At 32.8% G+C, this 15,834-nt stretch overlaps 1 protein-coding gene across 1 annotated transcript; it reads right to left on the reverse strand.

The window, feature by feature from the left end:
• Positions 1-402: 402 nt before the first annotated feature.
• LOC126755196 (uncharacterized) lies at positions 403-10,128 on the reverse strand. The gene is made up of 4 exons (XM_050467590.1): positions 9,380-10,128; positions 1,134-1,337; positions 804-1,074; positions 403-744 (listed from the first exon to the last, which is right to left on the reverse strand). Exons 1-4 carry the CDS (start codon positions 9,465-9,467, stop codon positions 552-554), a joined length of 756 nt encoding a protein of 251 aa, XP_050323547.1. The 5' UTR covers positions 9,468-10,128; the 3' UTR covers positions 403-551.
• Between the last annotated feature and the right edge of the window lie 5,706 nt (positions 10,129-15,834).

Raw genomic sequence — 15,834 nt, forward strand, 5'->3', positions numbered from 1 at the left:
TAGAATGTCATTCGCAATAGGAAAGGTTAAGAAAAGTGTCGGTGGCTTTCACGATAATGGATAATTATTATCTGGTCGTATGTTAGCATGCCCGAAATGTGCTTTAACAAGTTGTGTTCCGAGTCTGTTACCAGAATTGAACCGTATTTTAATCGACCAACGATTTTTTCTGGGCAATCTTACTTTCTTCTCTGATGAGTTTTTACTGTAATGTGTGTTTCATGTTTAAAAATGGATAGTTCCGAAAGAAGTCTATTATTCGTTGAGGTCGATTCAGAATTCTACCAATGCAAGGTTAACTGGTTCATCTCATTCTTCTTTGGTTATAGAGAGAAAATAATGATCAACACAAACTTTTTTGAACTCCGTTCAAAGCTTTCGTTCTTATAGGCTCTCAATAGCTAACAGCATTGAAACACATGGAATTTATATGCATGGTGTTGTGATATAAAATAATTTAGATGTAAAACTAGCTAATTTAGATATAAAATAGAAAATAATTTAAGATAAGTTTATCAGTCATGAAGAATGGCATGAGGAATGTGTATAGATTAGGCTTCATCGCTCGAGCGCATAACTTTACTCAGACGACTGTGCCGTCTTCTGCGCACCACATTCTCATCATACTCCTCGATTTCATCATCACCATCATCGATATCCACGTCTGTGGGACGCACGGGATAGCCGTCCTCCGGTTTAACAATTTTCACGCCCTTATCGCCGAAGAGTAGACAATCGAAGTTGCTAAATAAAAGAAAAAACACTTACACTGTTTCAAAATTTTTCGCAACTTCCTCACTCACCGTTCGAAAAGTTCGTAGCCTTGAAAAGAGCCCGACAAATACATGCAGACATGCATATTTCGTCCCACAAACCAGATGTCGTGGAACTGTATACAGGCCCTCGCAAAGTTGAAACGTGGCGGACGGAAGCAGAATGGCGGCGGGTTCTGACCGGAGACCTTACGTTTGAACCACACATTATTATTGACGCGCATACGCAACTCGAAAGAGAATTCGTCGGGCCGATAGACGACCTCGGTGCAGCTATTTAAGCCGATTACAGAGAGGAATCCTAAGGAATGTTATTTGTAATGAATATTGCAACATAAATTTCCAATGTTTTCAACTCACCAGCACAGCATTTGCATATACCCTTGTCACAGGTGCAGGGTATGCGGCTTACTAGATTATTGATCGTGATATTTGGTAGAGATATTTGCCGGGATTGCTCTTCGAAGGCCAGCTGGTTGAGACGATAGTTTAATTGGCCCAATTGCTTCGCTGCTTCATAGGCGATATCTTCTCCGGAGTCTTCATAGCGACGCTGATTGCGAGCTAAAGGTTTATATGTAGTTATGTTGTACATATGACTTTCTTCGTAATTTGAAGTTTTTAAACTTTGGATTATTTTTAGTTAAACACCGAAAGTATTGAGTGATAAATTATTAGGTTTCCAGATTACCAATAATTATACATACAATAAAACACATTTACCTAAGTATTCGACAGGAAAAAGCCGTAATATTTAGAAATATTATATAAGTTGTCAATACAAAAGGGGTTCGTAGTTTTTAGTTCTCAAATAATGGTTGGTTGAAAAGAGTTCAATGAACCCAAATCCCTTAAGAGGGGGATTCCACTCTCGGCAAGAAGCCATGAGTCGATACGGCACCGATGTACTATATAGCGAAATCACTAAACTTGCTTGCTCAGTGAAGCATGCAGTATACCGCCGTAGGTGGGGCATGGAACCAACTCCCATGAGGAATGAGCAGGTAGTGGCTGCCACTTCCGCTTTTTTATGAAGGTAGTCAAGGGAAACCTCGCGTCACAGCCTGGTTGTGCAGTACCGGCAGGTGTAAAGAGGCGATAGCCAGGGTTTGGCAATATGAAAAGAAGCAAGACTAGAGGCGGTCGCCAAGTTTGATCTCCCGATGCGGCCTCGGACTCTTTTCAGCCTTCCAGCTGTATGCTGCTCCACGGTTGAAATCAAGCAGTTATTGAATTATGGCAAACATTTTCTTCCCAGCTAAGACTGGAGGGTGATTAGGCTGGAGAGAATATCGGCAATCGCTGAAATTCCTCAACAAAGAGTCCCTCGCTTTGCTCAGAGGGCCATAACATATGACCTCGAGCGAGTGGTTCTCAGGACAGAACAGAAGCGGGAGGAGATGCAATCAAAAATGGAGAACTACTCTGGCTTCTCGGACGCCATGAGCGTGGTTGGCGGATCGTTAATTGATGGATCCGTCTTCAGTCTTGAGCGCTTGTTCAAGTTGGCTTGAGTCGGTAACGATGATGGTGCGGAGCTCGCACTGCTGCAGAAGAGTTTGGGGAATTGAGATCCTCCGCCGATCACTTGCTTCGACTAGGAAGTGACGAAACCGACGTTGTCCTAATGCAGGAACCATTGAAAACCAGCAGCGGCATCTCTGGATTAACTATCAGTACAAGCTCTGGCAGTGGCCAAAAGAAAAAGATCCGGTAATTGAAATCAATCCATAACTTGCTCAACAAGAAGGGTGTTTCAGAGATGAGACAATAGGGTGAGCAGATTTTAGTCCCGCTGGTTTCACAATGGGCTTTCTAGGCCTAGACAATACTCACTAATTCTGCACAGTTGTAACTACTCCCGATTACACCTCCAGCCAAGAGTCAGTGATCAACTTATCGAAAAGTAATAATAATAATCTTAAGGAATACTAAATTTAGAATGCTAAAACTACAGGGTGCTACATTCTTTTCATATATACATATGTACCATGCGCTGTACAAAGTCATTAAACTAGACACAAACATTTTTTCCACATCTACATCTGTGCATACATATATACTCGTACGTATCTTTCGGCTTGAACTCACTTTCTTTGGAAAACTTTGTGACCGTAAAGACACTTGTCGCTTGTTTTATGATCCTCATTAACTGTCTATTATACTTAGAATTATTAATCGCCTTGTACCATATACATATGTATGTGTGTGTGCGACTGTGCTTGGGTGTGGTGTAACAACAAGTGTAGTGTATGGAGACCAAAGCCACAGTCTAAGTTGACAAACGTGTTCAATTACATATTTACATTGTATAAAATCGGCAATTTCGCAAAAGAGCATTCTAACGACCGCTTTGAAACGGGTTCATAAGACTCTTACCGCCAGTAAACCAAACAACAGACATAAGTCCATATGCATATGAGTATTCAAGTGGCGAAAGCACTTTTGCGTGTTGCAGGCTTTCTAAAAATGATTGTCGCAAATTCTTCTGCAAGTCGCTGAAAATATCAACAGCGAGCTCTTTTTGTACACACTTCGTCTTTTAGTTATTTCATATGAGGTTATGGTTTTTTAGGATAGTTAAATTGTTTGTGCCGTCCAATTGAACCTTTTGTCTTATCGAAGTACACTGAAATTCAATTGAAAGTTCGCTTAAAGGTTGTCATTTTTTCGCTAAAGAAAGATGAAGAAGAAAGAAGAATAACTACTTATGTATGTGCCTCGTTCCGACAGTTAGTTTCAAAACTGCTTGAGAGACTTGGACCTTTACTTTCTTTGTTTATGTTTTCCATCAAATTAATAGACGTATATTACCGTATAAGAAACATTCTTGAATACTTGAAACATTTTGATTGGTGGAACCGAGTACATAGTAAGTCTATTGAGATTAGCAGGGAATCATCTATTATGAAGGTAAGTCTAAACTCTTAACTCGGACCCATGCTATCAACAATTGTATCGTCTGAAGGAAGCAAATGACCGGAAGCGAAAAGAATTGTGTCCCATTAGGACAACGCCAAGCCAAACACACTGATATTGACTAGCCAAAAACTCCCACATTCTGGTTTTGTGGTGCCTATACATCCCGTTTTTAATTGAGACCTGGCACCGTTTGGCAAGTATTCACTACTAGCTGCTGTCTATGGCGAATGAATTTGCTAATGCAAATTTTGTCTCAAGAGAAGTTTATGAAAATCGGGGTTCTAGTTTTTGCATATAGGGGAAGGCGTTTCTATGAGACTGCATTATGAAATTATCTTCGAAAAGGCAAAATGGGTGCATATTTGACCCAAATCGGACCATTTTAATTATGCTAAATAAGATCTGCAATTTAAAGCAAAAAATTGGTTTTATTTTCGCTAGAAATATATGCATATACATATATTTGTAAGCTTTAAAAAATGGTTCATTTTCACCAGACCTACATATTGTAAGCTTTTATATCATATTTGATTTTATCTAATTACGTAGAGAATAATTTTGTGAATTTAATTTCTTTTAAGAGTTGTCGGAATAATGTTAATTAATAATAAATTTGACATTACATACAAAAAAGTTAAATATTCTGAATATTTTTCTTTTTTGAATTTGTGAAATTGCAAAAAAATAAATTTTTTTCTTGATTTTAAATAGCTTTTTTTTATTATATTTATACTTTGAAAAATATTTTGGATTTTTTTTTATTATATGAAGAAACGTTTTGAAAATTTAATTTTTTATTCAAATTTTTGAAATAATATTAAATTATTATTTTTTTGTTTGTATATACTTTTTCTCATTATATAGAAAAAAACATTTCGATTATTTTTTAAATATTGAATGAATATGAAATAGTTGTTTGATTTTATATAAGTTTCGTTTGGATTAATAGAAAAATGCTCTGACATTTTTTCTTACTTTATTATGTTTTTTCTAATTATGTGGACAACTATTTGCTTGAATTAGTGAATTAGTGAAATAATATTTTTTTTTTTGATTCTATATAATTTAAAAGTTTATTTAATTTTTTTGAATTATTGAAATAATTATAAACAATATTTCTTATTGTTTTTTTTTTGATTTTCCATATTATTATAGTTTTTCTTGATTTTATATCATTTTTTTAATTCATATGGAAAAATATTTCTAAAAGTTTTGTTTTTTTTTTGAATCATTGTAATAATCATAAATAATATTTTTTGTTGTTTTTTTTTTGATTTTCCAGAAATGTTTGTGATTATATGCAGAAATATTTTGAAAGTTTTTTTTAATTATTGTAACAATGATAAATTAGTATTGTTTTTTTTTTTTGATTATATAAACAATATAAACATACTTTTTTCTATCATATTGAAAAATGTTTTGAAAATTTAATTTTTTTTAATTGTATAGTAAAATATTAAGAAAATGATTTTTCGAATTGGTGAAATAATATTATACAATATTTTTTGAATTTTTTTTTTCAAATAATTGAAATAATATATTTTTGTGATTTTATATAATTTTTTTAATTAAAAAAATGTTTCAAAATGTTTATACTTTATTCAAATTTTTGAAAAAAATTTAAATTTTATAAATATTAAATATATTTTTCTGGAATTTACGTATTTTTTTTTTTGAAAAAATAAAAAAATTTATTATTTTTTAGAGTATTTTTTTTTTATTATATAGAAAAATATTTTAGAAATTATATTTTTGTGATTTTATATAATTATTTTTATTATATAGAAAAATATTTTGGAAATTATATTTTTGTGATTTTATATAATTATTTTGATATTATATATAAATATTTTGGAAATTTATATTTTTTAAATATGCAAGTAATATGTAATAATTTCTTGATTTTATACAAATTTTTTTTTTAATTATATTGAAATATAATGTAAAGTTTTTTTTTATTTTATATAATTTTTTGTCAAATATATAAAATATTTTGAAATTCTTATCATATTTTTCGAATTATTGAAATAATTATAAGCAATATGTAGAAAAATTTTTATACAACTTTTTTTTGAAGCCTCGAAATAATATTATATTATTTTTTTTTTGTATTTTATACATACATTTTTTTTGAAATCATTAGAAAAATATTTTGAAAATTAAATTAGTTTATTCGAAGTTTGGAAAAATATTAAATAATATATTTTTTTGATTTTGAATACATTTTTTTTAAATAATATAAAAAAATAAACTATTTTTTTCGAAATATTATGTTATATATAAATATATAATATTGTTATATATAAATATATAATATTTTTTTGATGTTTTGTAGTAATATTTAAATAATCTTTAAAAATATTTTGTAATTTATTTTAAGTTTTTTTTGAAAATGTTAAAAAAATATTTTTTTTAGATTTTGTAATTAATTCAGAAGAACAACAATATTTTATTTTTTTTATTATTATTAAAGATATAGAAAAATATTTTAAAAACTTAATCGAAAAACAAATTTTATTATTATTTTTTTTTTTGAAGTTATAGGAATTAAACTTATGTTACATATTAGAAAAATTAAAAAATTAAAAATTAATATTTATATATTATTTGTTATTTGTTTTAATGTGGAATTTTTAATTATTAAAAACATTATTTATTTTGTGTATTGTTATTTTTTTAATATGGAATTTTTAATTGTTAAAAACATTTTTTGTTTTATTTTTATTGATTTTTTGTTGTTAATTTATGTAAGTAAACTATATTCATTTTAATATATGATCGGTTTTTGTTTGTATGCTTTTGTGATTGATCTGTGGAAGAAAAATGTTTTGTTTCCGCAGTTTTTGCTGCTTTTTTAATTTTTGCTTAGTTGTCTTAATATTTATTTATTTTGTTCAATTTTATTTTAATTTTCTTTACCTTTTTTTATTTTGGTTTTTTCAATTGTTTTAGTTTTTTATCTTTTTTAGTTGTTTTTTTTTGGGGGTTTTTCAATTGTTGTGGTTTTTTATATTTTTTTCGCGTTTTCCGTGTTTATTTTGTTTTCTTTAATTTTTAAATATTTTTTCACAATGTATTTATTTATTTATTTATTGTATGATTTTTATGTTTTTTTAGATATTTTTTCAAGATCGCCCATAAAAATATAAGGATAATTAACTGGAAAAATATAAAAAATGTCTTTGTAAGGAAACTCAAGGGCCTGATGTGGAATTTTGCTATAAACTATATCGTTAAAATAAGTATTACCATTTTTTTAATATAAACAAAATTTTATTAACAAAAAGTGTATAAAAGTAATATATTTACAAAAAGGTGGTTATAGATGAAGGCAAAAACAAAATAAATATTTACAGTGACTACAATAATACAAATTAGTGTATACTAAAGATACAAATAAGGAGTTAAATAAAAATAATAATTAAAAAATTAAAAAATACAAATTAAACACATAATTAAAAAACATTTAAAACAAATTATTAACTAATAATTAGAACAAAATATTACACAAAACAAGTATATAAGTTATAAACAAGAAAATATTAAAATAAAAAATATAAATAAAATATAAAAAAATAAAATTATAAAAAAAATTAAAAAAAAAAAAAAAAAAAAATAAAAAAAAATAAAAAAAAAAATAAAAAAATAAAATTAAAAAAAACCAAAAGTAAAAACTAAAAATAAAATATAATAAATTAAACGTAATTAAATATAAATTAAAAACAAAATTATTAATTAAAAACTAGAACAATAATAAAACACAAAAAAATAATTATATAACAAAATATATTGACCCTTGCACCTATAAAAAGGTTCTTTTCAACAACAATCGTTGAACAGCTTAACCTCTAAAGCTTAAGCACTTACTAAGTTTATCACAAACAACTTATTTACAGTTATGAAATTCGAAAATATGTATACAGAGTGAAATTCCCCATTACGGGCAGTCCTTATAGCCAGACATCTCCCATAAACGGACAAATTTCATGAACACAACGTTTTCATTAATATTTACAGTGACTACAGTAACCGATTCCTTGACAATTTTAGCTATATATAACACCTTAATGTTTTCATACAAAACCGATTCCTATAACCAGACATGAAAACATTCCGATAACCGCACACGGAGACTCTTTTGGTAACATTTCGTTCAAATAAGCTCTGATAACCGGACGAGATTTCATAAAATGTGTAAGGCAACTGTGTACAATTTGTATTTTCTGTTTTTTTTTTTAATTCTTATTAATATGTGGAGTTTTGCGACATTTTCTTCAAGGGAGTATTCTACTCTAGAATTTTGAAAAATTCGATTTTTTTTTTTTCATATATTTAAAGTTTAGACCCTTAAGAACATATCCTCCAAAGGATTTTTAAAAATTAAAATTATTTTAAGAGCTACAGTTACTTTAGTGACGCAGTACCTAGCCCGGTTCGGCCGTATCGAATTTTTTAAACGCGTTTTTCTCGAAACTACTTTTTTCCACACGGTACCGGCATTATCTCAAGTTCTATACAACCGATTTATTTGAAATTTTGTGTGAACATTCTTTATATAATCCTTTATCGTTCCTATAAGCATCGTGTCAAAATTTTTGTTTTTAATATTTTAAAAAAATTCAGGAATTTCAAAAAAAAGCGTAAAAAATGATTTTTATTTTCAGGCAGTCGCCATTTTTCAAAAAAATTTTTTTTCGTGTTCCCTGAGGTAGGGACTATAACAGCATCCTTACTGATTAAGAATTTCTTTTGATTTTTTTTCAGACCACCAGGAGAGTCAGGATCAATGTCCAGGATGCGCCAATTTTTTACACCTGTCTCTCCCCCCCTCTAATTATTTTAATTTTTAATATTTTTTTCTGTATTCTTAAGGTATCAATAAAAACACCATAAAAAAATGGGTGATAAAAATATTAATTGCCTTTTTTTTACGACACTTTAAAAATTATTTGAAATTCATGCTTCTAGAAGTAGAATACCCCCTTAAGAACAATACGCAAAATAATCAGGGCTACCAAATTGACCTGAGCTGGCGCGGCTTGGTTCGCTGTGGCTCAGAGGAAACTAATTGAAAAATAATTGTCATTGGCTCGCAGTTATTCGTTCAATTGAAATATAGTTCTGATTTGCAGCTTCTAACTCTAACAAAACAATTGAAACACACTTGAACCGCTCTCAAAGCCGGACACTGCGAACGTGAGTGTCCGTTTATGAGGAATTTCACTGTATTGCTACATAAATTTATAAGAAAGCAACAATAAAATTGCGTTACTTTTAGTTCAACGTATAAGCTAATAACTTTGTTAAGTATTCGGGAGATCTAACATAGAAAATTAATTAGTTAAAGATAAAAAAAAATTTAATTAAGAAAAGAGAAAAAGAAATATAATACAAGTCTTATACCAACAAATCTACAAAAAATCATTAAACACAGCTTTACCGCTATAAAAATTTACTGAAAGTGTTGCATAAATGTAAAATACCGTTAGCAAACAAGAACCCCACACTTTATAACACAAATAAAAAACCAATAAAATAACGCTTAACCAGTAAAATTGAAAGTTAGTCGGCGACTTAAGTTAGATAAATATTTACAAAGCGATAATAGAGCGGCATCGCATAGGGATTGACGAAATTCATTAGTAAATAGTAGAAATAAGACATGAGGTATGAGTGTGTCTTACTGCCGGTGGGATCGGAGCGTGCCACGGCGAGCAGCGAGGCGGCGCAGAGCAGATAGAAGATGAAGCGAGGATGCGCGGTCGAAGGCATTTTGGCGCACAATTTTGCTTTTAGTTTTTGAAAATTTTTTCGCTTTACGATTAACGGTAAATTTCACTTTTACGCTTTTCGTAAACACGTTGTTTTGTTTTTGTTTTTTAGCGCACAATTTGCGAATGAATTTCACGCACTACACACTACACAGACCAAACGGGCGCAAACGAAGCTGTTTTTGGCAATAAACACAGTTCAAGGTAATTAAATTGCAAGCAAATTTCACAAAAAAAGACATAAGTGAGATAAAAAAATCAAGAGTGACCAGCGCCCACTTGTTGAACGAGAGTAAACTTTCGCTTTCGATAAGCGATCGATGTTTCGGCCAGTGATTGACGGCTTTTATGCGCTGCGCATGCGCAAATCAGCCAGCGAAAGGTTGCTAATTAAAAGTGCCGCGAGAAGTGGTGCACTTTTCGCAAATAAACGGCAGCCAAAAGCGAATTTTGTTGAGCGTTGTATATAGACAGCAACTGCCGCAAGGCTCCAGGCTGCAATAAAAACGTTGAAGGTGCTTCCGCGCTACACTTTCCTTCACAGCGTTGGTCTAAAGTTGAACGAAACACTGTGTCGAGCTGAGTTTCTGTTGTGTGTTTGACTTTTCAATTTGTACGCGTTCACTACCACCGTTCGTGCTAATGGCCAAAAGCCAACTGAGCTGTGCGAGCTCACGCACAAAACGGTAGCACCTCTTAACGATCGCGCGCGAAAGCAAATGAGTCAATATAAAAGCAAAACAAGCCACAATCACAGCCGTCGCCGCAAACCAGCTACGCGCGGACAACACGAACTAGCAATTACAACAATATCACTCAGTTTTAATTTCTTTGCATCTCGCCTCTTACTTTTACGCTTGTCTGCGCGCTATCACCGAGCCGCTGCCGACACTTGTAGATCAATGCAGCCGGTCAATGGTCCACCACGTTGAACACGCATATTTGCCCTGGCCGCCGGCTATTGCTCGCCCGTTGTTTGGCGACAGTTTACAACGCGCTTTATTGCCGCTCACCCCGCGCACTCATTCTCACTGCTTTGACTAAGGTTTCGTTATGGCTTATCACGAAGGCAGTTTTGGCGTAAAAACCAGTATTTTGGTAACAAAATAAAATGACTCGACTTTACAACAACTCGCTTACAAAGTTGCGTGTTAGCATATGAATTTCTCTTAAATGTTTGTTTTCATTTTCTCTGCGGTTCTCACTTTTTTGCTCGATCATTCGGCACCTCTCCACAGTCCATTGATCATTATGTCGCGCTAGTTTACGAAGTCTATCAGTTGTGTTTGTTGTTTTACTCTAATTAACTGTCAAGTCAAGTGGGTAGAAGTGTATACTCACAGTGTTGAGTAAATAAATGGCATCAAGATAGATATTTTTAAGCCAGTAGCTGTACTGGATATGTTAATATGGTATACATATCACATGGAAATTCGACTATCATAATCATTCCCCAATTTTAACTTGGAACGTCCATTGCCGGAACAAACTTTTTTGGCAAAATTCGTTTTTTATATTCAACATAGTTCCCTTCAAGGGTGATACATTGATTATACCGAGCCTCCAACATTTCGTTACCATTTTAGTAGTACGAATTGTTCTTCACTTCAAAATAGGCCTCAGTTTCGGTGATCACGTCTTCTTTCAACGAAAATTTCTTCCCAGCGAGCAATCTTTTGAGATCTGATAACAGGAAATCGCCCCTAGATGCTCGCTCTGGAGGTCTCAGAACGCGGATGATGCCAATCTGGTCAAATTTGATCACGGATTGGTTCATTCAAATCGATAAAAAAATTTTCAAGTTTGGTACAAGTTCTTTATACACGTGTGAAAGTCTCCATGTCACTTGGTGTCTCTTTGAGAGCCATTTGTTTACGACGCGAAAGTTTTGTGTGTTGATCTTTACAATTGAGAAAACCTTGAACATCGAGTTTGCTCGAAATTTTGTATTTTCAATAGAATCACGGCTTCGGAATCGTTAAAAATGTTACAGAAGTGTTTTGGAGAGTCTACTTTATCACAAACATAAGTATTTGGGTGACAGAAAGCATTTCTTGAAGGTCGCGAAGTCATCGAAAGCATGGCCAATAGGAATCGTCCCTCTGTTCATGGATATAACAGGAGAAGACTTGAAGAAACGATGCTTGAAAATCGGCGTAATGACATCAGAGAGTTAGCGTAATATCTGATCTCTTAGCAATCCACTTAACCAATTTTGTTCAATGTTTTGGGTATGAAGTCAATGCTAGACTTGAACCAAAAGACCTGAATCTTTGCAAAAACGAAGTCGAATTATAGTCGCAAAAGGAGATGCTTGACAACATAGCTGAGAACTCCACTTTCATAAAACGCACCATGGTGTCGAAAAACGAGATAATGTATATGACGTTGAAACTGTTCAACACTCTAGCGAATGACGCTTCGAAAAAGAGCCGAAACTGAAAAAAATAAATGCGCTGAAAGCACTGAAGGCTATCCCAGCCTATCGGGCTTATAACAAGTGTATGGAAGATTGAATTAAGTTTGGTTCAATAGCCAATTTTGAAGATGAATAAAAAGATTTGTGGAAAAATATGTGAAAACGTGGTGCTTTTTGGCAGTCCGGATAATTTTTGAACAGAAGTTATGTTAGCATCTAGGAGGATTAAAAACCAAAAGATTTTATTCTCAAATCATTATTAAATAGCCTAAGCTTGTACCAAGAGTTTTGCAGATTGCTTACCTGAAATTATCATTGAGAATATAGTACGAATTGCTGAAGTAAATACTGAAAATTTCTGGTTAGTTATAAGTAGTTCTACTCTGAACTTGTCCATGCGACTTAATTTTTTGTATGGTTCTGAACTAATCACTTTTGCACGCATATTATTAAATGAAGCTTTAAATTCAATATACATATACTATATATTCAGCGATTTTATTATCTGCCTTAGTAAAAGCTTTTACTTAGTATATCACAAATACATTTAGACTGAAAAAAAATTAATTTGAAATATACATTATTTTACACAACACTGTACACTGAACTATAGCCTTTCTAGGTTATTAATTTAGATATTTATATATGTATATATGATATGTTCTGCCCTTAGCCATTGTGTATTTGTAGTTATGAAAATGCAGACGCTGCCGGAAATTTCAGCCAACTTCGCAAGCATCCTAGGTACATCTTTTTCTTTATTGGCGTAGACAACGCTTACGCGGTTGTAGCCGAGTTCACAACAGTGCGCCAGTCGTTCTTTCTTTTCGTTATTTGGCGCCAATTCGAGATGCCAAGTGTAGCCAGATCCTTCTTCTAGTCTTTCCAACGGAGTGGAAATCTACTTCTTCCTCTGCTTCCCCCGGTGGGTACTGCGTCGAGTACTTTCAGAGCTGAAGTAATATATTTTCATCCGTTCGGACGATATGACTCAGCCAGCGTAGCCGCTGTCTTTTAATTCGCTGAACTATGTCAATGTCATCGTAAATCTCGTACAACTCATCGTTCCTGCGGTACTCGCCGTTGCCAATGCGCCGAATACCATAAGTCTTATGCAGAACCTTTCTCTCGAAAGGCTTAAAACCACACTGATAAGATCCAATCAGTTTTTTTAATTATATTCATATATTATAGCCCAATCTTTAACACAGTACGCTCGATAGAACCTAATATGCGATGTTGAGGAATCTTATCCCACGGTAGTTCCTGCTGATTGTGAGGTCTCCCTTTTTGTGGAGGATGGAGCCGTGTGTAGAAGTTCACGCAAGTGAGGCAAGTTTCTTTAACCGCCATTCACTTGGGAGTACCCGATTTCTTTACTTACTTTGTCTCAAGCAGCTCACGACTTCCGATCTTAGACCAAGTATTCTCTGGGTAGCCAAAATCTGATCAGAACGGATTTGTGCGCGAGTAATACTTGGAACAAACAAATGGTGTTTCTCGAAAAACACTTTTAACGCTATACCGATGGAGTTGATAGAGCTGAGTGATTTTTGTTTTAATTCTGATTAGGTGTATCGATCAATAAACACACTTGAAAGTTCCTCATGAGTAATTTCCTGCAGGGTCTGTATGTAATCTGTAAATAGTAGTTGACAGAAATGTCGACGTTTTGGTTACTTATTGTTTCGAAACTGGGCCAGTTGGTAAGGACTTTTATTGTGTTTGAACCATATTTATATAAAATCTAATGATTCCACCGAATTACTATATTTCTAAACTTATTTATAGTATAAGTATGTATATAATTTTTGGTCATGTTTTTTCGTGTCACTATTTTGATAGCAAAGCCGGACCGGAAGTTAGAACAAGTGAAATATATCAAAGCATAAACTAACTTCAATTTCGTTTCTGTTAACATTCACTGTTACCAAAATAAAGTGCAATAACATATAATAAATCAAAATGCAACAATATTTCAAAGCTTTCCTCTACTCTTCTCTGCATCTAACTTCATAACTTCACTAATGCATTTGTCACACTTTCCGTGTTCCGAAAACCAATCAAATGACATATTCAGACACAAATCTTCCAGAACAAATGCACTCGGTTGCAGTAATGTCGCAGCGTAGAAAGCTCGTGGGTTTCAACTGCAATGACAATGACAGCATGATGTCTGCATTATCTTTGTCTCAGATATCGTAAATACATTATAATAAGAACTTTCCATTGCTTTTTCTGAGTAAATAAAATCAAAGATTTTTTGTCATCTTAATTGTTAAATTTGTAGAAAGTGAATATTATTGAACAATAAAGTAGGTCAATTACTTTCATTGACAGAAAAATTTGATTTATCGGAAACTTGACTTCGATTTTTTACGCTGCAGTTATGTTATGAATTTATACAGTTAGTTTTGATAATATATTTTTAATGATTAAGGTATACGACAAGAATATTTCTTTAAAATAGTCAATAGTGTTAAATTCAATATTCAAACTGAAAAACAACTGTATTTTAAATCAATCATTTGAGATAGACTAGAATCCTATTTTGATATTTAAACTAGTTGTTGTACTTTTTGAAGTTTGACGGGCTTTAAATTGTATATACATATGAAGAGTGATCCATTTTGAGGTTCCATATTTTTTTTTAAGAAAAAACACCGAAATTTCAAATTTAATGTATCATTCGAAAGAACATGCTTCGGAATTTATTTTTTTAGGTTATTTCTTTCAAATATTGGTCGCGGCTACGTCTCAGATATATATCTATGCGTTTAGTTCAATTTTCGATGACTCCTTCAAGCATTTCGACTGGTAACTGGCGAATGACAAAATACAAAGCCTTCAAAGACCGTCGAGAGCTCGTTGAGGACATGCCTCGTTCTGGACGACCTTCGACATCTGATTCAACTGATTAAAATATTAAAAAAGTGAAAGATAGGATGCTTGAAAATCGTCAGACAAGTCTTATAGAGATGGCAAGAGAGCTCCACATCTCGTCCAGTTGAATGATTTTGGTGGATATTTTGGGTATGAAACGGGTTCTTGATCGACTCGTCCCAATAAAGCTTAATTTTTCAAAAAGAGCACCGTAAACCGGTCTCTTTGGACATGCTATCATGCGAATTTAGTCCGATATTTATAGAGAGCTTTGTAAGTGGCGATGAGGCATGGGTTAATGAGTTTGACACGCAAACAAGTCAACAATCATCGGAATGGAGGGAAAAAACGAGCCGAAACAAAAAAACCACGCCAAAGCTGTTCAAAACTCAAGGTGATGCTCATTATTTTTTCCGATATCCGTGATTTGGTGCATCATGACTTTGTTCGGAGGGACAGAAGAGGGACAGAAGAAGGGACAAAGAGTTTTATTTGGCATTTGCGCCTCACCTTTCGCTTTCCTTCGAAAACGGCTAGAATTGTGTAAGAACAATGCCTGTATTATACATGATGATAATGCAGCATTGCATTGAGCCAGGATTGTGACCGAATTTAAAGCCAAAAGCGCTATAAATACCATCGATTAACCACCGTATTCACCAGATTTGGCTCCGTGTGATTTTTTCTTGTTCCACAAACTGAATTTGCCTCTCTGTGTAATCCGTTTTCAGTCGATCGAAAAGATAAAACCAAATTCCCTGAAGGAGCTGAAAGTCATCCCAAAAAGTTCTTATCAAAGTGCTTCGAGAACTGGAAAACCCGTTGGCAAAGTGTATTACATCTGGTGGGGATAACTTTGAAGGCAAGAAAATAAATATTGATGAATAGTTAAATGTTTGTGTATATATAATATAAGTAATGATGTTCTGTGGCCGGGTTAGTGGTTCCAACTAAAATGTGTATGAAGTTTCATCAAGATAGCTCATTTTTTTACTCTCTCAACTTTTTTTTGTAAAAAATATATTGAAATATTTTGAATTTATTAGAGGTAATGATCTACCTGCAT

The sequence above is a fragment of the Bactrocera neohumeralis genome, chromosome 4, assembly GCF_024586455.1.
Source record: "Bactrocera neohumeralis isolate Rockhampton chromosome 4, APGP_CSIRO_Bneo_wtdbg2-racon-allhic-juicebox.fasta_v2, whole genome shotgun sequence".
In the NCBI taxonomy this organism is placed as follows: domain Eukaryota; kingdom Metazoa; phylum Arthropoda; class Insecta; order Diptera; family Tephritidae; genus Bactrocera; species Bactrocera neohumeralis.